Source organism: Mustela nigripes, chromosome 6 (genome assembly GCF_022355385.1).
Source record: "Mustela nigripes isolate SB6536 chromosome 6, MUSNIG.SB6536, whole genome shotgun sequence".
Lineage (NCBI taxonomy): Eukaryota > Metazoa > Chordata > Mammalia > Carnivora > Mustelidae > Mustela > Mustela nigripes.
Window position 1 is genome coordinate 15,132,882 of NC_081562.1, and position 24,044 is coordinate 15,156,925.

At 36.0% G+C, this 24,044-nt stretch overlaps 1 protein-coding gene across 1 annotated transcript in view; it reads left to right on the forward strand.

Annotated features, from left to right (window-relative positions):
• The window catches only part of CRY1 (cryptochrome circadian regulator 1), an 84,616-nt gene that overhangs the window by 45,332 nt on the left and 15,240 nt on the right, over positions 1–24,044 (forward strand). The window contains exons 2-3 of the mRNA XM_059402173.1: positions 8,654–8,762; positions 21,962–22,104. Coding sequence (XP_059258156.1) covers positions 8,654–8,762; positions 21,962–22,104 — 252 coding nt within the window. The remainder of the gene's footprint in view (positions 1–8,653; positions 8,763–21,961; positions 22,105–24,044) is intronic.

Consider the following 24,044-nt stretch of genomic DNA (forward strand, 5'->3'; position numbering starts at 1 on the left):
CTTCCTCCTCTCTCTCTCTCTCTCTGCCTGCCTCTCTGCCTGCTTGTGATCTCTGTCTGTCAAATAAATAAATAAAATCTTTAAAAAAAAAAAAAAAGAAATTCACCATGTGGTACATAGATACCAATATTTGGTTTATGTATTATGGTAGATGTTATTCTGTTTACCGTTCTTTGGTGTCTCTTCCTGCAGGAAGTTTATTTTGTACTTTCAGCTTTCTTGAAGTCTTGCTTGGCCATGTGACCTGCTTTGACCAATTAAATGTGAGAGAAATGCCTTGATCTGCAATCGATGTATAGCATGAGTGAGAAATAACTTTACTTTTTTTAAAGATATATTTATTTGTTTGACACACAGAGAGAGATTGAGTGCACAAGGAGAGGGAGCAGCAGGCAGCCCAATGTGGGACTCAATCCCAGACCCATGGGATCATGACCTGAGCTGAAAGCAGATGCTTAACCAGCTGAGCTACCCAGCTGTCCCATATTACATTTGCTTGTCCATCATCTTGAAGACAAAAAAAAACTCTTTTCTGGCCATCTTTTTTTTTTTTTTTTTTAGGTTTTATTTATTTATTTATTTTACAGAGAGAGAGAGAGAGAGGGATCACAAGTAGGCAGAAAGACCAACAGGTAGAGGGAGAGGGGGAAGCAGGCTCCCTGCTGAGCAGAAAGCCTGATGCAGGGCTTGATCCCAGGACCCCGGACCATGACCTGAGCCGAAGGCAGAGGCTTAACCCACTGGGCCACCCAGGCGCTCGTGGCCATCTTTTTTATGTCTTTAAAACTGTCAGACTAGTTTCCCTAAAACATTTTAGATTATTATATACCCTGTAGGAAAGTAGCATTATATAGTACAAAGAACATGGGTTTAGGATCAGACATATCCAAATTAAAATTTTTATTGTTTAGCTGAGTTACTTCAGAATATGTCCTTAATGAGTTTTAGATTCATCATTTTTTAAATGAGATAGTTTATTGTAAAGTTACTGGAAATATATGTAAAGTACCTAGTACAGACATTCAGAGAATGTTCATTCTGGTACTATTGGCACAAGTCTTAAAAATCCCTTTCTACTAGTTAAGGAATCAATCCCATTTGCAGTTGTACCAAAATCAATAAGATACCTGGGAATAAAGCTAACCAAAGAGGCAAAAAGCCTGTACTCTGAAAACTGTAAAACACTAATGAAAGAAACTGAAGATGACACAAAGGAATGGAAAGACATTCTATGCTCATGGAATGGAAGAACAAATACTGTTAAAATATCTACACTACCAAAGCAATAATGCAATCCCTATCAAAATACCAACAGCATTTTTCACAGAACTAGAACAAACAATCTTAAAATTTGTGTGGAAACATAAAAGACCCTTAATAGCCAAAGCAACCTTGAAAAAGAAAAACAAAGCCAGAGACATCACAGTGCTGGAATTCAAGTTATATTACAAAGCTGTACTAATTAAAACAGTGTGGTACTGGGATAAAAATAGATATGTAGATCAGTGGAACAGATAGAAAATTCAGAAATGAGGGGCACCTGGGTGGCTCAGTTGGTTGAGCATCCGCCTTTGGCTCAGGTCACAGTCCCAGAGTCCTGGGATCGAGTCCCGCATCAGGCTCCCGGCTCCATGGGGAGTCTGCTTCTCCCTCTGACCTTCTCGCCTCTCATGCTCTCTCTCACTGTCTCTCAAATAAATAAATAAAAATCTTTAAAAAAAAAAAAGAAAATTCAGAAATGAACATTTAGTCTTTGACAGCAGGAAAGAATATCCAACAGGAAAAAGACCATCTCTTCAACAAATGGTGTTGGGAAAACTGGACAGCAACATGCAAAAGAATGAAACTGCAACACTTTCTTATACAGTACACAAAAATAAATTCAAAATGGATTAAAGACCTAAATGTGATACGTGAAACCATAACGGCCCCAGAGGAGCATATGCAGTATCAACCTCTTTAATATTGGCTATAGCAACTTTCTAGATATGTCTCCTGAGGCAAAGGAAATAGAAGCAAAAAATAAACAGTTGGGATTTTATCAAAATAAAAAGCTTCTGCAAAGCAGTCAACAAAATAAAAAAATCACCTTGTGGAATGGGAGAAGATAATGGTAAATGACATATCTGATAAAGGGTTGGTATCCAAAATATAGAAGGAACTTATAACACTCAACACCCAAAACCAAATAATCCAGTTAAAAATGGGTAGAAGACACGAACAGAAATTTTTCCAAAGACAACTTCCAGATGGCCAACAGACACATGAGAAGATGCTCAGTATCACTCATTATCAGGGAACTGCAAATCAAAACTATAAGGAGATACCCCCTCACAACTGTCAGAATGGCTAAAGTCAAAAACACAGGAAACAGCAAGTATTGATGGGGATGTGGAGAAAAGGGGACCCTCTTGCACTCTTAGTGGAAATGCAAACTGGTGCAGCCATTGTGAAAAATAGTACTACCTCAAAATTAAAACTAGAACTACCCTAAAATTCAGCAATTGCACTACTAGGTATTTATCCAGAAAATACAAAAATACTGATTTGAAGGGATACATGCACTTAGATGTTTATAGCAGCATTATCTATATTAGCCAAATTTGGAAGCAGCCCAAGTGCCCATTGACTGATGAATGGATAAAGAAGAAGTGGTATACACACATGTGCATTCATGCATACACACACAATGAAATATTACTCAGCCTTAAAAAGAACAAAATCTTGCCATTTGCAACAGCATGGATGGAGTGAAAGTATTACACTAATTGAAATAGAGAAAGACAAATACCATATGATTTCACTCATATGTGTAATTGAAGAAACAAAGCAAATAAGCAAAGTGGGGGAAGAGAGAGGCAAACCCAGAAACTTTTTTTTTTAAGAAACAATTCTTAACTATAGAGAACAAACTGTTACCAGAAGTGGGGGGGAATGGGGGGATGAGTTAACTAGGTGATACGGATTAAGGAGTGCACTTGTGATAAGCCCTGGGTGTTGTATGGAAGTGTTGAGTCACTATATTGTACACCTGAAACTAATGTATGTTAACTAAGTAGAATTTAAATTAAAACTTGAAAGAAATCCCTTTCTCTTGCCTTCATGAATTTGGTATTTATGAATATTTATTTGGTTGTTTGCTAGATAAATATTTTTTGAACTTCTGCTATATGTTATGCATGTCTAGGCACTGGAAAGTGGTAAACGAGATCTAGTCCATCTTTTTTTTTTTTTTTTTGGTCAGAGATTGAGAGAGAGAAAAGAGAGCATGTGCATAAGCAGGGGGAATGACAGGCAGAGGGAGAGAGATCAAGTCCCAGTCTTTAAGGAGGTTATAGTCTAAGGGCCAGTAATTCTCCCTCCCTATCTACAGCTATTAAAATCATACTAATATTGGAAGGCTTCTCCTTTACAATCAGCATCTTTGAAATTTTGGCCTAAATCTTCCATCATCTCAAAAAGAGAAATCCAGAAATGACTTCTCCCTCTTGATTTTTTAAAGCTATATTAACATTATCCATACAGATCTCTTACCATATAAGTTGCATTCTACCTGGAAGGTTCTGTTATAGTCTCATACATCATGTATATTTTTAAATTTCTTTTCTAGATTTTCGGCTCCTTGCGTATTGGACACTCCTGTTACTTGTATCTCTCAAATCAGTGAAATTATGTGAATAATGAATAATATCACTCTTTAGAGGTATTGTAGGAATTTGTGGGTACATTTTTGCTTATCACAATGATTAGAGGGCTCTAGTGGAATTAGTGAAGAGAGACTAAGAATGAAAGACTTGTAGTGCTCAGGATAGTCTCTCAAGATAAATTGTTGTCTTGAGTCCCAGTAACTTTCAAATATTCTACCAGAGGTTTCTTGTAAGTGAAAAACTTCCAATTCTCTGAATCTGAGCTTAAATCCATTTTTATATATAAATGCTAGGTATTTCTTATGAAATATATATGTATATTTTTATGAAAGATATATACTGAGTTTTCCTATAACATATTTATCACCTTTGTAAATCAAGGAAAAATTATACTTTGTTTTGTCCAGAATTTTACTAAGTCTTGCTCAACATTACCGAAAGTCATGTCACCAAAGGCAGTACCACTCATGGTGTTTGAGTCACCATTAATACAAATATATCAGTCTGTTTTTGTAGCTATTGAATTTTTAAAATTTTTTTAAAAAACTATTTTATTTAATTATTTGATAGGGATCACAAGTAGTCAGGGAAGCAGGCCGAGAGAGAGGAGGAATCAGGGTCCCCGCTGAGCAGAGCGCCCAACGCAGGGCTCGATCCCAGGACCCCGGGATCATGACCCGAGCTGAAGGCAGAGGCCCCAACCCACTGAGCCACCCAAGCGCCCCTGTAGCTATTGAATTTTTAAAACGATTCTGGATGTAGATGTAGGCATCGAATTAATTAACTGTTTTGTCATACTCAGATATTTACATTTGGAAATACATGTTATTTCTTTTTAAAATATAAATGACCTTCCTGACATTTCTACCATATATTACAGTAAAGCATTATATTAATGCTTTAAATTTATACACATAAATATGCTACTTTATCTATAAATTTCTTTTTAAATTTTGATTTAAATTTCAGAATTTAGAAGGAGGCACTGCAAAATATTTATTATAAAAAACAACGTTGTGGGGCACCTGGATAGCTCAGATAGTTAAGTGTCATGATCCCAGGGACCTGGAATCAAGCCCTGCGTCGGGCTCTCTGTTTCTCTCTTTCCCTCTGTCTCTCCAGGCCTGTGCTTGCTCTCTCTCTCTCTCTCTCTCTCTCACTCGCTCTTGCTCACCCTCTATCTCAAATAAATAAAAATCTTTTTTTTTTAAAAAGCAACATTGTGTCATGTTATACATTCACTGATTTATAACCATTAGAGCTTGGCAAAGTAAATTTACTTTAAAAATATACATTTAATTTTTATTGAACATTAAACTATTCTCTCTCTCTCTCTCTTTTAAGATTTTATGTATTTGAAAAAGAGAGAACATGAGCAGAATGGATGGACAGAGGGAGAGGGAGGGTAGAGCCCAATGACATTGGGCTCCTTTCCAGGACCCCAGGGTCATGACCTGAGCCATCCAAAGGGAGACGCTTAACCAAATGAGCCTCTTTAGAGAAAATGTGTATCACAAAATATTCTGACAATTAGAATAATGATTAAGTTAGATGAAAACACCAAAAATTTGTTATAAACTAGAAAAAAGTATATGTAGACTTTATTCAATTTATAGAGAGACAAAGTGCTATTTATAATTTTAAAATTTTTTAATAAAATGCCATTGACTTGGGTTAATGACTAACATTCTTTACATACTTTCTTTATTATAATTAATATGTCCAGGACTTTAATTTTTAAAATTTGACTCGTTTCATGCAGAGGACAAAAGATTTTTTTTTACATGTGTTTTTAATTATTTTAATTTATAGTCTTTAAATTTGTTCTTCAGGATCAGTGGTGAATTTTTTTTTAAGAGTTTATTTATTTATTTGACAGAAATCACAAGTAGGCAGAGAGGCAGGCAGAGAGAGAGAGCGGGAAGCAGGCTCCCCGCTGAGCAGAGAGCCTGATGTAGGGCTTGATCCCACCAGGACCCTGGGATCATGACCTGAGCTGAAGGCAGAGGCTTTAACCCGGCTTTGACTGAGCCACCCAGGCACCCCAGCGGTGAATTGTTTTGATTTAGATATTCTAAGTGTATTTTTCATCTTTGAACATATGATAAGATATATTTTATAAACTAAAGTGCAGAACCAGATGGTTTTATTCTGGTATGATACGTGTTAATTTGCATGCCTTGTTTTCAACAACTGTGGGATTGTGTTGTATCTCATCATTGCCTTTTTTAGACTATTTTATAGACAGAACTAGAAATTCTGGTTATATAAAGCTATTCTAGCACAGGCTGGAAAGTAGGTCATTGTGACGGGGAGTATACCAAACCACCCACTGGTTGCTATAGTAATGACCTACTTTAAGAAACTATTTCTGTTGATTCATGTTGAAATCATCGTTGGAAATGGTATAAGGAAACTCAATGCATGTAATTTTTTTCTAATAACAATAAGTTAGTTATCTCTGGAGGTTTTTTTTTTAAGTCTTTAATATGTTTAAAGTGAAGAAGTATATTTGCTTACTTAGTACTCTTTCTATTTATTTTGAAGTGATGCAATTAGTAATTCAATTAAATAACAGGAAAACTGTGCTTCTACATAGGTAATACAATTATGCAAAGAGATGTGAATTTTACTACTGTGTGGCCTTTAAAAAGTAACCTGTTGCATGTAGTTAATAGTATTATTAACTGAGCCTCCAAATGGGTATAGTAATATGCCATATTAAGAGAAGATCTGAAAATATGTTCTTGTTAAAAATGTACTCTCCAGGGGTGCTTGGGTGGATTATCCTTCCAGGACATTTTAGTTTGGGGTTTTTGTTTTTTTTTTCAAAGTTATGTAAAGCTTTATTCTTTTTTTTAATTAATTAATTTGTTTATTTTCAGCATAACAGTATTCATTGTTTTTGCACCACACCCAGTGCTCCATGCAATCTGTGCCCTCTCTAATACCCACCACCTGTTTCCCCCAACCTCCCACCCCACCGCCCCTTCAAAAACCTCAGATTGTTTTTCAGAGTCCATAGTCTCTCATGGTTCACCTCCCTTTCCAATTTCCCCCAACTGTTTAAATTTAAGAAAACTCAGAGTTGCTAGTTCATTTAATCTCTTAATTTTTATCTACTACAGTGTCTAAAAACTCTTGCCAAGCAAATACGTAAAACTAGATGTTTCCTAATAAACATTTATCACCATCAATATGATAAATTATTCATAGTTATGGATAATTTTGTAAAATTCAAGTACTTTTGTATTGGTATAACATTAACAATCCCCCTGCGCCCCCCCCCCCCCAGCCCAAAGTATTTGCATGTTTGTAGCGAGAGGTTGGGGTAGGGGTCAGTGTTAGGGTGGTGGCTCGAAACCCAAGCAGAATAGTGATGAGGTGAAATAAAATGTGAAAATAGAAAGGTTTGTTTTCCTATTTGTTTAAAGACAATTGTGCACCTTCCTAAAGGTGATACAATGGGAGATGCCTGGGTGGTTCCTTCCGTTAAGTGTCTTGTCTTTGGTTCAGGTCATGATCCCAGGGTTTTGGGATTGAGTTCTGCGTTGGGCTCCTTGCTCACTGCCTGTTTCTCCCTTTGCCTGCTGCTCCGCCCCTACTTGTGCTTTCACTCGCTGCTCTCTGGCAAATAAAGAAATAGAATCTTTAAAAAAATAAATAAATAAAGGTGATATAATGGGAGTCCTCCTGAGTCCCCACACCCATAGAGATGATGACTCCTAAATGGAAAGAATATCAAACTTGACTAGGTGTACTGATGTCAGTAATAACTGCAACTATAAAAATTAACAAAACATTCTTGATGAATTTATGGGATCAAAATAAGGAAATGATCTGAACTGAATAGCCTCCTAGAATAATGATGTTTGGTAGAACTTTCTGCAGCAGTAGAGATGTTCACCTATGCTGTCCAGTATGGTAACTAATAGGCACACATGTGACTGTTGAGAGGCCTTGAAATACAGCAAGTATGACTGATAAACTGAATTGTTAATTTTGGCTATATGTGCATAGTGGCTACCATATTGGACAGTGCATTTCTGACTTCTCACAAGGAAACACAATCACTATTCTCAGAGAACATATGACTTGTGGAAAAGGCAGACAAATATTTAACCTTAAGATCAGATACATAAAAGAAGCACAGTAAAGAGGAAAAAATCTGTCCAGCTGAAGGGAAGGGAATCTAGATGAAATGTTAGAGAAATTAGCATGAGGCAGATAGTGAGGTTGGATTTTCTAGGGATGACCTCTCTTTTAGAAATGCTCTTGGAGACTGCTCCATTTCTTCACAATAAAGATGCACAGTGAGCAGTCTTCTGGTACTGCCTCAGAATTTCCCAACATAACTATCATGGGTAAGCCTTCTTAGTACTTATTTCATTGAGAAAAGTCCACCTGTCTCATGAAATATTTCTTTTTTAATTAACCTGACATTCTCTGCACTCAGAGTTATGCCACATACTTTCATGTGTATTTATTATCAGTTTCCTTAATTAGATAAGAAACTTGAAAATAGGCATGTTTTCTCTCTCATAGATGATTATAGTATCCTTTAGTACTCAAATTCTTAAGTTATTCACTTGCTCAGAGTGATTAAATAGGATATTTCCATTTTTTTATTAGAAAAGTGTTCTAGATTTTTCAAGGAGGTTTTTCTGTTTGAACTTGAGTTCATTTCATCAATGAAATCAATTCATTTAATTTATATAATTTTGATGCTTACAAATTAAATATTGCTACCATTCATTTACTATTAATTAATGGAAGTTAGTGATTTAATTTAGGAATTTCATTAAAATACTGAGAAACTTGTTTGTTATTAAAAAATGGTAAGTATGATTTCTGGAAAGAGTAATTTACAGACCAGTTAGAAATAAGATAATAAGAGGCAATAAAATTATGGGGCTAGCATGTCAATTTTTAGAATGACATGATTTTGTAATACTTTGTATCTTCTAAATATACATGTTTAAAAATTTTAATATTTTTCTCTGTAGATTTTTGCTTCAGTGTCTTGAAGACCTTGATGCCAATCTACGAAAATTAAACTCTCGTTTGTTTGTCATTCGTGGACAGCCAGCAGATGTGTTTCCCAGACTTTTTAAGGTAATCTGAAAAATCTTTGCTTAAAATAATAATCTTTTTTCAGAGAAGACACATATTTGCTGAGTAAGGTATTTGAGGTAATTTAAAGTATGTGAAATACAAGTATTTTTAAATAAAAATTTCTTTTTTTAATTTAATAAAAGTTCTATATGGTAGAATCAAGACTGCAAAAAAAGTAGTTTGCAATGAAAACTTAAATCTTTCTTCTGCCTTAAATTGCTAGTCCCCCCCCAGAAGCAACAATTACTACCTGTTTCTTGTATATGCATTACAAATATTTTTTGCATTAGTAAGAATATATATGTGCATGTATCAATATGTATGTATTTAACACATTATATATAACGTATATATATATATATAATACCTGTAGATCCATCTATATATATAAATTTGCATTTTTGTGTATGTTACCATCCCCCCTTTTAATAATAAAGGTAAGTGCACTATATTCTACACCATCTGTGTCATGCTTTAGTTGCATGGCCATGTATTTTAGAGGTTGTTTCCTACTGCTCCCTCAGTCTTTTAAATGGCTTCGTAGTATTCCATTGTGTAGGTATGCTATGATTTTGTTAACAAGCTTTCTACTGAACGTTTGGTCATTTTCCACAGGCCTTTGCTAATACAGATAATGCTGTCAGTGAACATCCCTGTCCAAATACAAATATCTTTGCTCACATGTGCTAGCACATTTGGGGGATAATTCTTAGAAGAGGACTTTTTGGGTCCAAAGGCTATAATGAACAACAAGCTACTAATAATACAAAACTGGAGTTTTGTGGGGTTTTTTTAAAACTTGGTAGAATCTTAAATCTCCTAATCTTATGTCTCCCTTTTTTTTTTCCCAATTGAAAAAATTAGTCCTGGAGAGGTTAAAAGAGTTGACTAAGGTCATATAGCTAGCACATGGAAGTGCTCAGACCAGAAGCTGATTCCTGGTTTTGTCTTTTTTATCCATCTCTTTCTCTTTCCTACTGTTAGAATTCCTAATGTATATCTGATTTTTTTTTTTTTGCAGCTATTTGATTCATCAAATTTTTTTTATAGTAATGTTCCTATTTCTAATGCAGAAGAGAATAGTTCCTTTCCTTGAATGAAAATGTTCCCAGTGCTGGGAGTCAAATAACACTACCTAATCTTTTTCACTGGTATTAATGTTCAGGATTTCACTAATGCAACAGTTTTGGCTAGTGAAGATTTACTTTATTAAAGTATGTTTTACTACTATGGCTACTTAGAGTCAGAATTTAACTTTAGGTGCATGTAGGAATTCTGAGTAGAAAGCACATTAGAAACAATGGTGTAATAGTTTATCAATAACTAATGAGTGTAAAAGTGTGTGTATCTCTGAATCTATGTGGTATAAATAAAATGAAGCCTAAGAGAACTTTAGTTGCTTTAAAATAACAAAACTTAAACAACAAGTGTTTTAAGAATATGGAGAAAAAGGAACCCTCTTACACTGTTGGTGGGAATGCAAACTGGTGCAGCCAGCTATGGTAAACTATATGGAAATTCCTCAAAAGTAAAACTAGAACTATCCTATAATCCATTAATTGCACTACTGGGTATTTACACAAAAAATATAAAGCACTAATTCAAAGGCATATATGCACCCCTACATATATAGCAGCATTTTTTACAATAGCCGAAGTATGGAAGAGCCTAAGTGTCCATTGATAGATGAATGGATGGAGAGGTTGTGGTGTCTGTATACAGTGGAATATTATTCAGTCATAAAAAAAGAATGAAATTTTGCCATTTCCAACAACATGGATGGAGCTGGTGAGTATAATGCTAATAAGCAAAGCAAGTGAAAGAGAGACAAATACCAAATGATGTCATTCATATGTGGAATTTAAGAAACAAAATGAATGAGCAAAGGAAAAAAGAGAAAGAGAGGGATCAAAAACAGACTCTTAACTATAGAGAACAAACTTATGGTTACCAGAGGAGGCCTGGGGTAAGGGCATGGGTGAAATAAGTGATGGGGATTAAGGAGTGCCCTTGTGATGAGCACTGGTGATGTTTAGAATTGTTGAATCACTATATTGTACTCCTGAAACTAATGTAACAGGTATGTTAACTGTAATGGAATTATGACAAAAAAATACAATCACAAAACTTGTAATTACTTGTTTTAAAAAAAAATTGTTTTAAGTCAGCAAATCTTTTATGTTCTTTGTTTCGAGCTTTCTTTTACCTAAATTAACATTATTGGATTAAACTACCTTCTGCATTTAGGTGCTGTCCCAGTCTTTGTCAGTTAGGCAGAGAAGCAGTGATTTCCACATGGGCCATAAAATACAGATGCATGTAACACATAAAGCATATCAAGTGCTTACCATTTTATTCTGATTTTCCCTTGGGCTACGTACTGTGTAAAATACCACTTATGAAAACTTCCTTTCAGATTCTATACTATGTCTAGAGCCACGGAGGGAATTAATTCCTTTTTTTTATTACGTTGGTGTTTTTATTTTTACTTTTTGTCAAGAGGTGCTATATGCATGTGTTTAAAAAAAAGCCTAAAAGGATCTACAATAAAAAGCAGGTTTCCTCCCCACCCCTTCAGCCTCACGCCCCTTTTCCTCTAAGGGAAAAGATTCTTTTGTCGGTAACCCGCTGACTGATTTACATTAATGTCTCTGGTTATCTTATTGTAGTACAGAAAATAGAATTTTTAATACGTGGGTAATCCTGTTTCCCACTTGGAAGGTGAAACTGTTTTAAACCCGATAACAGTGCTTTCGTTGATTGGAGTGGTGAGAGTGGTTCCAGTACTGATAGTCTAGTATATATCTTCTCCTTTCCATAGGACTTCCTTATTCTATTTATATTGAGTAGATTTAGAGATGGGGTCAGAGCATTTTTACTTTTTTTGTAAGCATATATTTTTATATATATATGTCTGATAAACTGTTGTTTCTTCTGATGTGTTTTGTTTTATTTTTAAAGATTTTATTTATTTATTTATTAGAGAGAGAGAGAAAGAGTGCACAAGCAGGCAGAGAGGCAGGCAGAGTCAGAGAGAGAAGCAGGCTCTCCACTGAGCAAGGAGCCCGATGTGGGACTCTATCCCACGACCCCGGGATCATGACCTGAGCCGAAGGCAGCGGCTTAACCAACTGAGCCACCCAGGCGCCCTGATGTGTTTTCTGCTTAGAATTTTTCCCAGTTAAATTCTGAGCTTAATATAAGACTTTTTTTTTAAACTTCTTTTTATGTTCTAAACAAATGATAAACTTAGCAGACACTAATGTATGCAAAACTTGGATACACTATTAATCATATGAATCTTACATAAATTATTATTATTATGCAGTTAAATCTTGCAGCTTCCACATATGGTAAGCTACCAAGACCATGTACATTCTAGGCCCAGAAGAACCTTTTTATGAAGAGTTTAAACATTAAAACTTTCTCATTATATCCAAGAAACAAGGACTAAAGTCTTTATGGATGGACTCCCTGAAGTGTAACAAAATATTCTCTAAAGCCACCAATATTTTACATGCATAAAATTTGTATTATGCTTTTTTAGTTATTTTGGATTCTTGCCTTAAAATTTTATAGCACATGTTAGTTTGAATAAGAGAATTTGTTCAACAGATATTGATTGATTGAGTGACTACCATGTACAAGGCAGAGTTCAAGGTGGTGGAGTTATACTAGTGAACCAAATAGAAGACATTCCTACCTTGGCAGAGCTTATATGATAGTGGGAAGGAGGCAGATAATAAACAAGTAAATATGCAGCATCATGCGGTGGTAGGTGCTAAAATGAAGTGTGGGATATTAAATTCCAAGGGGAGATAAGGGTAATAACTTTATATGGAATCATGGAAGGCTTCACTTCTAAGATGACATATGAGCAAACATGTGAAGGCCTGAGCCATGCAAGTATCTGGGGTGTGATATGTGAATTCACAACATTTTGCACCTTGTTCCATCAAAAGGTTGAGTTTAAATCTGGGTTGGCCATATAACTCATTTTGACCAACTGACAAGAAAGTCATTGAGTCCCAATCCTAAGGTTCAAGCAACTTTGAAGCTTCTGCCTTTGCCCTTTTGGAATGCTTCTTGTGTCATGCAGGGAATGGGGAAACCATGTAGAGATAGAAGACCACTCAGTAGCCTGTACCAAGATCTGAGATGTGGGAGAGAGATTCTCTCAGATCCTCTAGGTCTGGCCAGGCTGTCAACTGATTGCAAACTCTACTCAAATAAAAAAAAATTAATAAACAGTTTGAAATAAAAAAGACTGAAAAAGATATACTTTGGAAAGAGTAAGCATAAGGAAGTAGAATTCAAGACAGAATTACCAGAGATTAAGAGTAATCTTACAAGGAAATATAAATATTATAAATGTATATGTGCCAACTAACAGCATAAAAATATGTGAATCTCAAACTGATAAACTGTTATTGATAGAATATACAAAAATTAATAAAGATACAGGTGATATGAATTGCTATCAACCAATTTGGATATAACAATATTTGCAGAACACTACACCCCCAAACTATACATTTTTTTTTATTAATGTATAACGTATTATTAGCCCCAGGGATACAGGTCTATGAATTGCCAGGTTTACACACTTCACAGCACTCACCGTTGCACATACCCTCCCCAATGTCCATAAACCCCCCACCCTCTCCTTACCACCCCCTCTGCCGGCAGCTCTCAGTTTGTTTTGTGATATTAAGAGTCTCTTATGGTTTGTCTCCCTCCCGATCCCATCTTGTTTCATTTATTCTTTTCCTATCCCCCAAACCCCCATGTTGCATCTCCACTTCCTCATATCAGGGAGATCATATGATATTTGTCTTTCTCTGATGTACTTATTTTGCTAAGCATAATATCCTCTAGTTCCATCCACGTCATCGCAAATGGCAAGATTTCATTTCTTTTGATGGCTGCGTAGTATTCCGTGTGTGTGTGTGTGTGTGTATGTATATATATCTCATATATCTCATATATCTCACATATATATATATATCTCATATATCTCATATATATATCTCATATATATGAGATATATATCTCATATATCTCACATCTTCTTTATCCATTCATCTGTTGATGAACATCTAGGTTCTTTCCATAGTTTGGCTATTGTGTACATTGCTGCTATAAACATTCAGGTGCATGTGCAGCAATAAACATTCGGATCACTACATTTGTATCTTTAGGATAAATACCCAGTAGTGCAATTTCTGGGTCATAGGGTAGCTCTATTTTCAACTTTTTGAGGAACCTCCATGCTGTTTTCCAGAGTGGCTGCACCAGCTTGCGTTCCCACCAAGAGTGTAGGAGGGTTCCCCTTTCTCCGCATCCTTGTCAGAATCTGTCATTTCCTGACTTGTTAATTTTAGCCATTCTGACTTGTGTAAGGTGGTATCTCCTTGTGGTTTTGATTTGTGTTTCCCTGATGCCAAGTGATGTAGAGCACTTTTTCATACACATTTTTTTTAACACATATAAAATATTCACCAAGATAGACTGTATGTTCAGCCACATAAGTTATCAATAAATTTCAGAGGCACCTGGAAGGTTCAGTTGGTTAAGCAGCTGCCTTCAGCTCAAGTCATGATCCCAGGGTCCTGGGGTCGAGCCCCACATCAGGCTCCTTGGTTGGTGGAGAGCCTGCTTCTCCCTCTCCCTCTGCCTGCTGCTCTGCTTACTTGGGCTCTCTCTCTCTATCTCTCTGTCAAATAAATAAATAAATCTTTAAAAAATTTTTTTCAAGTTACGGACATCTTACAGAATATTTCCTTTAACTTCAATAGAATTAAAATGAATAGCAAGAGAATTACAAGTATTTATAACTGGTAGTGGAAACTATACAAAAATTTATGGGATTCACAACATACTTCTGTTAAAAAATAGTATTAATATTAGGGTAATTTCTTTAAAATACTAATATTCAACTTGCCATTAAAAAGAATTTATGGGATTCAGCTACAACAGTGCTTAGAGGAAAATTAATAGCTTTCAGTACTTTGTTAGAACTTTTTAAAAAGTAGAACAAGTCAAACCTATAAGTAAGCAGAAGAAAAAAAAATAAACAAGAATAGAAATCAACGAAACAAGGCAGACAAACAATAGAGAAAATGAATTGTGATAATCAGTTTATTGTCTCAGCTCTAATCCACCCGTCTTAGTCCTGCTTTGTGAGAGTGAAGCTGGATGCTGTCGACATTTCTCCTTTGTCAGCTGGCTTGATACTAGGTTTTGTTGAGAGATGTTCGTGGTGGTTCTCTGCAAAGTCATAGTAGGAAAGAAGGGGCTTTACATATTGGTAGCCTTGTGCTTTTTGCTTTTTTCTTGGCACATTAGCTGGGAATTGAGCTTGTGGGAGACCTAAGCCTCTCTTTTGGACAAGCCCCAGCCTAACCACACCCTCTGGCAAATTTCTCTGTCCCTTGATAGGCCACTTGCACAGACCAGCTCCAGTTTACCTACCTGCAGGAAGTTTCTTAGCCACCTGGGGTGCTGTTCCTATGAACCAGTCTGGCCTTGCCCTTTGGCAAGTTCCTTCTCTACAGGGAAGGTTTTGTGTTACCCTGGCAGGAGAACCCATGCATTGAGGTGTGAATCTCAGTAGAGGATTCTTTTCTTCTAAGTTCTTAATTTCATTGTTTTCTTATTTTCCCTCTGTTTAGTGGTGGTAGCAGCATTCTGCAATTGCTAATTTTGGACACCTTAGACGACAGAAGCCACATATGTAATTCTAAATTTTTTACTGAAAAAAGTAAAAAGAAACAGATGAAGTTAATTTTAATAATATATTTTATTTTAAAAAATACATATTTTTATTTAATGCAGTATATAAAAATATTTTCCTTTCAATATAAAATTATTAAAATTTTAAGCTATTTTAACCTCTTTTTAATACGAAGTCTTTGAAATCCAGTGTATATTTTATTCTTACAGCACATCTTTATTCTAACTAGCTACATTTCAAGTGCTCAGAAACCACTTCTGTGGCTAGTGACTACCATACTGGATAGTGTAGCCCAGCATCAGTTTACCTATCCAATCTCTCACCTGAGTCTGTGAGGCCCTGTACTTAAAAGATGAACCCAGTCTGCCTCTCCTGTTCATTCCCGGTTTTGCTTGGTTTTACATTTGGAGGGGAGTTCTTAAGTACAGGACCTTGTCTTCCCCCATCCCCTAGCCTCACAAAACAGTCTTTTAAGTACCTGAGATCTAGACACTCCCAAGCTGAGCCCCACTTCTCACCTTCGGCTGGCCACTTGAGTACAAGACTGAAGCTTCACTGCAAATTCGACTCTGGAAAAGAATTTTCCTGCAAGTTTCTGGTGGAGGGGGGGCACTACACATTCCCTCCTCAGGAAGGGTCGAGCCTCACCTAGGAAGTGGATTCCAGCTGCTCAATAAGAGACACTTTAGCCTTTGGGATCAAACCAGGAATCTAAATCTAATTATCAAACTGATGGCCAACCCCCAAGATAATTGGTTTTTCTGAAAAACTAGTTTCTTCACCTGATCTTAGCCAAAAGGCCAAGAAACGATATCTGAAAAACTAGTTTTTTCATCCAAGTCCATCCCTCCATTAACTCAACAATTCTGACTCCTGCTGATCCCAAGTTTTTTAATGCTGAATATTAACATTGAGCATTAATCATCTTGTCAAGCAAAGGGCCTTTTCTACAACCTAGTCCATCTCGTTTCTGGTGCTACCTGAGCTGGACAGAATTCTAGCTCATGGTTGCTAGAAAAGTTAAGCCTAGGCCTCTGATCACAGGAGCAGATGGCCTCGGTCCTGCTCAGTCTAGGCCTAAATAAAAGAAATCTCATTATTGCAACTCATTTTCTAGTTTCCTTTCTCACATCCTGTACACAGGTAGTATTTTCAATGTGAATCCAAAGCTTGTCTGGGTCTCTGAAAAGATTTTTTTTTTTTTCCTTTTAGGTCCTTTACATTGTGATAATGCTGTATTTAAAGAGAATATTTAAATGCTAATAATTCTTTACATTAGATTTTACCTGTTCAGATTGCTGATGCGGTTTCTGTTTCCTGACTGAACCCTGATTGATTCAGTCAGCAAAGCCAAAAGCTGGGTCTTCGAAAAGATTTGATAAACTGCTAGCAATATTGATTCACACCTCAATGCATGGGTTCTCCTGCCAGGGTAAAAAGGGAAAAAATCACTTTTATCCAGAATAAAAAGCGGGATATTACTAGAGAGTCTCCAAATTTTTAAAAGCATAATAAAGGATGTTATAAATATCATGCTAATAAATTATTCAACTAAAATGAAAATTTTCTTAAGTACAAGTTATAGGGGCGCCTGGGTGACTCAGTGGGTTAAGCCGCTGCCTTCGGCTCAGGTCATGATCTCAGGGTCCTGGGATCGAGTCTCGCTTCGGGCTCTCTGCTCAGCAGGGAGCCTGCTTCCCTATCTCTCTCTCTCTCTCTCTCTGGCTGCCTCTCCATCTACTTGTGATTTCTCTCTGTCAAATTAATAAATAAAAAAAAAAAATCTTAAAAAAAAAAGTACAAGTTATAAAATTCTCAGAAGAAAAGAAAAATGTGAATAGCCCTATATCTCTTAAAGAAACTGAATTTATGATTGAAAACCTTCCCATAAATAAAACTCCAGGCCCAAGAAGGCTTTGGTTGTGAATTCTATCACATATTTGAGAGAAAAATCATACCAGTTTTATAACACTTTTCAGAAAACATAGGAAAATGTTGGGAACACTTCCCCAAAACACTTATTTTATGAGGCCAACTTAACTCTAATACCATACTCTACTAGCAAAACTGCTGAAGAAATTTTAAGGAGAAAAGAATAGCCACATGTCCCCCCAGAAGCAGCCTCAGATACGCTTAACAATATATTAACAAATTGAAATAAGCAATATTTAGTTTAGCCCAGGAATACCAAGTTGGTTCAACATTATAAAAATCAACTAAGGTGAACCTTCCTGTTAACAGAATATAGGAAAAGCTATTACAGTTATCTCAATAGATGAAGAAAGAGCATTGGTCATAATTCAACATCAATTTATGATTTAAAAAACTTTAACCAAACTAGCAATAGAAAACTGGTAAATGTTAATTTGATAAAAGTTGTTAATTTAAAACATAGCTAATGTCATTCTTTTTTTTTTTTTTTTAAGATTTTATTTATTTGACAGAGAGAAATCACAAGTAGGCAGAGAGGCAGGCAGAGAGAGAGAGAGAAGGAAGCAGGCTTCCCGCGGAGCAGAAAGCCTGACATGGGGCTCGATCCCAGGACCCCAGGATCATGACTGGAGCCGAAGGCAGAGGCTTTAACCCACTGAGCCACCCAGGCGCCCCGCTAATGTCATTCTTAATGGCAAAATAGTGACTGCTTTCCACCTAAAATCAGGAGAAAAGCAAGGATATAAACTTTAATCACTAACTGAAAGTCTTGCCAGCGTAATTGGGGAAATAAAAGAGTAGATAATTAGCGTATCAGCTTACCAGAATTCCCATGTTCTCTATCATAGCATTCTGTTTTTTTCTGATGGTTATTTTATATTTACTTTTTATTTCTTTATTTATTAAAAGATTTTATTTATTTGACAGAAAAAGAGAGATAATGAGAGCAGGTACGCAAGCAGTGAGAGTGGGAGAGGGAAAGCAGACTTCCTGCTGAGCAGGGGAACTGACTTGGGGCTCAATCCCAGGACCCTGGGATCATGACGCAAGCTGAGCCACCCACGCACCCCGTGTATTTACTTTTTAAATTTACCTCTGTGTTGCTAGTTTTCTTCAGTAAGCTCTAAGAGAGAGGGACCTAGCATTATATCTGGCCTGTAATAAAGATTATAATATTTGATGTATAAATGAATTTAATTAATGTTTGAGGAACTTTCTTTTCCCTAGCTTCCCCCCCCCACCCCTTGTAGAGAGATATTCACTAATTTATCCCCAGGGAAGAAATGAAAGATTTCACGGGGGAATGCAGTAGAAGGAGCTAGGTGAGTGTAGCTCAGATTGTATGAGTATAGCTCAGATTATGCCTTTTCTTCTCACTTGCTGAGAGCACACATCCTGTTCTCTTCTCCTATGCAATAAATCCATACTGCAGGAGATGGGCTGCTTATCTTGGGTAGGTAAATCTGTTTAATTTAGGGGTAAAATATTAGCAGGCTTACCTGCCCATAACCCTGAAATTTTTCTGCAGTTATCTTTACTAGTAATGTGGTCTGTATCTTGATCTTTAGGTGTCTGACTTGTGTTTCCTTCTTTTTCAAAAATGTTATTGACTTAAACTCTATCTTAAACTCTAAAAACTAAAAAATTATTTATAAAAAAATCGGAATTGCAAACTACTATTTAGGAAAAAAAGTTTTAACATATATGGCAGCTCTTACAAGTCCATAAGAGAAGAATTTAGTGTGATAGAAAACCAAGCAAACATAGCCTGCAACTCACAGAAAAAGAAAATACAAATAGCTAGTAATAATAGCTGTCATTCATTGAATTTAACTGTGTTCTATGTCCTTAAGAATTTACAGGCATTATCTTATTTAATCTTTCAGCCCTGTAACATAATGATTTCTTTTTTTTCATTTTACTATAACAAACGCATAGTGTTTATTATGTGCTAGGTGCTCTCTAAGCACATTACTCACATTCTACTCAGTTTATAGATGAAGAAGCAGACATGAAGAGTTTAGCCATTTATGAAAATAGTTGAGCCAGTCTTTGAACTCAGGAGGTCTTACTTTAGATCCTTTGTTTTTTAACTACTACTCTATACTGTTTCACTATAAAACAAATATAATGCTTTCCTAGTCTTATTTTATTTCTAAATTTCAAAAAACAGTACACGATCATACTAACAAATGTGAACAATGCAACAGTGTGTAAAATAAAAAATAATTACCAAAAATAATTTGAGCTCCTAAATTTAAAGGTAACAGCTATTAACAGTTTGGTATGCATTCTTCAAGATGTTCAAGAAAGGAAATTTTTAAAAATGAGTGCTGTTTTTCTGTGTATACCATATGTATGTGTTACTGGTTTTTAAAAAACCTTTAACATACTACTGGTAAGTATATGGGGAGCAAGCACTTTGGTATACTACTGATGAGAGTATGAATTAGTACAATATATCTGGTGGAAAATTTGACAGTGTCTTTCGAAATTTTAAATATGCTTATCTGTTGTTTTTTAAGGAACTGTTTCTAGGAAAAATAGATCAAATGCCCAAAAATGTTTAAGATGTATGCATAAAGATAAGGATATACACTGCAAGGTTTATAGTAGTATTTTTTTTTTAAGATTTTATTTATTTATTTGTCAGAGAGAGAGAGAGCACAGGCAGAGTGGCAGGCAGAGTCAGAGGGAGAGGCAGGCTCCCTGCAGGGCAAGGAGCCCGATGTGGGACTCGATCCCAGGATGCTGGGATCATGACCTGAGCCGAAGGCAGCTGCTTAACCAACTGAGCCACCCAGGCGTCCCATATATAGTAGTATTTTTTTAACCCACTGTTGGGAACAGCCTTTGTCTAAACTGTACAGGTTTGGAGAATTAGTGTGTTACCATATAATGAAATAAATAATAGTAGACTTACAGTTTATTTTTTTTTCTTGTAAGATACATCAGAATAGATTTTAGATTAAAAAAGTTACTACCCCCTTAGGAAATCACAGTTCCCTGAAGTCATAGTCTCTACATTGAAAATCACTATAAGGAGATGTATACAGAATTTATCGATATAGCACCTGAAACTCAATAAATATCTGACATTATTACTATCTCTATTTCTCCACAGCTAACATTTTTTGGTAATCTGAAATAAAAACATTATAAATAAAAACAGAGTACCTCCACAAAGCAACATATACCATATTAACTATCAGAGGTTTGTGAAAGATCATGTGGGTGGCTCAGTTAAGCATCTGCCTTCAGCTCAGGTCACGATCTCAGGGTCCTGGAATTGAACCCTCCATTGTATCAGGTTCCCTGCTCACTGGGGAGTCTTCTTCTCCCTGTGCTCCCCACCGACTCATGCTCTTTCTTTCTCTCAAATAAATAAATCTTAAAAAAAAAAAAAAAAAGTTTGTGAAAGACCAATTCTTAGAATCAGCAGATACAAATTCAGCAGACATAAATACCCTCCAGGTATTCTGGTTCTTTGTGAACTTGGGCAGGTTCCTAAACTTTTTTTTTTTTAAGATTTTAGTTATTTATTTGACAGAAATACAGAGAGTGAGCAACAGAGGGAGAGGAAGAAGCAGACTCCCCACTGAGCAGGGAACCTGATGCAGGACTCTATCCCAGGACCCTGGGATCATGACTTGAGCCGAAGGCAAATGCTTAACTGACTGAGCCACCAGGCGCCCAAGTCCCTAAATTTTTTTTTTTTTAAGATTTTATTTATTTATTTGACAGAGAAATCACAAGTAAGCAGAGAGGAGGCAGGCAGAAAGAGAGGGGGAAGCAGGCTCCCTGCTGAGCAGAGAGCCCGATGCGGGGCTCGATCCCAGGACCCCGAGATCATGACCCGAGCCGAAGGCAGAGGCTTAACCCACTGAGCCACCCAGGCGCCCCCCCAAGTCCCTAAATTTTTAAAATAACTTTCTCTGCCAAATGGAGGTATCAGCCAAAGTGCCAAACTGTGGGTTATTTTGAGGACCAAATGAGAACATGTAAGTGTAAATTATTTGAAAAGTAAAGTGCTATGCAAACAAATTTAGGAAGCTGGTTTTAAGCATATGGCTAGTTAGATTGTTTGCTGACTAGTGCAATGCCTAAAATCTACTGAGTATACATTTCTTAGTTACATAATTCTGAATTTATAAATTGTGTAGTTTCAGGTCACCTGCGTGGCTCAGTGGGTTAAAGCCCTTGTCTTCGGCTTAGGTCAGGGTCCCAGGGTCCTGGGATCAAGCCCTGAATCAGGCTCTCTGCTGGGTGGGGACCCTGTTTCCCCCCCCAACCCCTGCCCCCATGCCTGCCTCTCTGCCTACTTGTGATCTCTCTCTGTCAAGTAAATAAAAATCTTAAAAAAAAAATAAATAAATTGTGTAGTTTCTTCCTGCATATTTGAAGTTTGATTTATGTACATTTATTTTATATGTAGGGTTTAAGCTTTTCACTTTTTCCCCGAATGTATTGTTATAGTAGAAAAATAATTATGAAAATTTATGTACATTTTTGTTCCTTTTTTGTATTTTAGGAATGGAACATTACTAAACTTTCAATTGAGTATGATTCTGAGCCTTTTGGAAAGGAACGAGATGCAGCTATTAAGAAACTGGCTACTGAAGCTGGAGTGGAAGTGATTGTACGAATTTCACATACATTATATGACCTGGACAAGTAAGTTTTTTTCTTTTATTTTTATGGTATAATACGCATAGTATTTGTTGTCTCAACCATTTTTAAGTGTACAGTTCAGGGGTGTTAAGTACATGGACAAGGGTGCACCTGGATGACTCTGTTGGTTAAGTGTCCAACTCTTGTCTTGATCTCAGGGTTATGAACCCAAACCCTACGTTAGGCTCACCCTGGGCATTTAAAAAAAAGTACATGGACAAGTAAGTTTTAACCTGTGGGATTTCAGTTTTTTTAAATGGAAGTAACAACATATACATAATACAGTTGTGGGAGAATTAAATAAATATGTCAGACCCTTAGCATTTTATTTAACTGCTCTGATTTTTTACTTAGTGACAGATGCCAAAATTACAGGTGTGTGAGTGCATAAGACAAAAATACTTCGAGTCTCAGTTTCAAACTGTTAAGAGTATCACTAAATTTACCTTGATTGTCCTAACTCAGCCTGTGGTCTTGCCTTTCTGAGCTCTTAGCAATATTAATTTCATAGTTTATATGACATGAAACCATGAAGTGCTGTGATATATTTAGTATGATTGTCTGAAGTTTTTTTATTTCATATGTGTTAGTCTTGTCTATCTGGATTTTAAGTCCAGTTGCAAATTGTATGTAATACTACTTTGTGTAGCCATAGTCCTCCGAACAACAGCATACTATCTTATTTCTTAAAATGTATTTCTTGAAATACCATCTCTTGGTGATGCTTTGTCCAAAAAAGATTATAGTTTAAATTTAGGAGTTATTATATGCTTTGAGTTTTGAGGGTTCACAAGATTTATTAATGTAGTAACGTTTGCCTTTTAAATTGTTTTGCTTTTAGTTATTTCCTCATTTTATCAAGTTTGTAAAGCTAATTCTATAAGCTATATGACAAACTAGTTAATTTTATTCTATTTTTCCAAATGTATGAAAAACTGTGGGTTGATTTCAGGCAGTGGTCTTATTTCCTATTAAGTCAAAGTCATATATCTCTTGAAAATAAACTTGCCTTCTAGTTTACCAGTTTTCTTAACTTTAGGAAGCTGATATCAAGAAGGAAGTATATTTGGGGTAGGTTTGGGGGTGGAACTTTACCTTTTCCCCTTCTAACTTCCTGGCTGGTCTAATAATTAAATTGACTTAAGACAGACTAACAGGAGAAAAATAAATTTAATTCATATATCCAAAAAAAGAATCATATATCCAGGTTATGAGACTCAAAGAAGTAAGCAAAGCAGGCAACTTTTAAATCTCTTAGACAAAGAAACAATAAGCGAAGAAATGCCAAGACACTTAAGTAAGTTTGAGTTTAGGGTAGCACATGTCTGAAGTTTATATAGCCTTCTCAGGCCTGAATTCCCTGTCTCTGATGATAAGGATACCTTTTATTCTCCAGGTTCTAGGAGAGTGCCCTTCACATAGGGAACTTATTTCTTGCTTTCAGGGGGACAGAGCAGGCTCAGAGTATCCTTCTTATACTGACTGTTTCTTAAGTAACTTTAATTCAAAGTAATCAGTATGCCAAAGTGATAATATTTTCGAGTGGCCTGTCTCAAACCCCATGAGAGACAAAATAGGTAAGAGCAGTTGCATACGAGTGGGAGATTTAGTGCTATGCATATAATTGGATTGTTTAGTTAAAGGATTGAATTGTGAGTATTTACTATATATAATTCATCATATAAAAATACATGGAGACTAAACAGTATCCTTCTAAAGAATGAATGGGTCAACCGGGAAATTAAAGAAGAATTGAAAAAAATCATGGAAACAAATGATAATGAAAATACAACGGTTCAAAATCTGTGGGACACAACAAAGGCAGTCCTCAGAGGAAAATATATAGCGCTACAAGCCTTTCTCAAGAAACAAGAAAGGTCTCAGTTACACAACCTAACCCTACACCTAAAGGAGCTGGAGAAAGAACAAGAAAGAAACCCTAA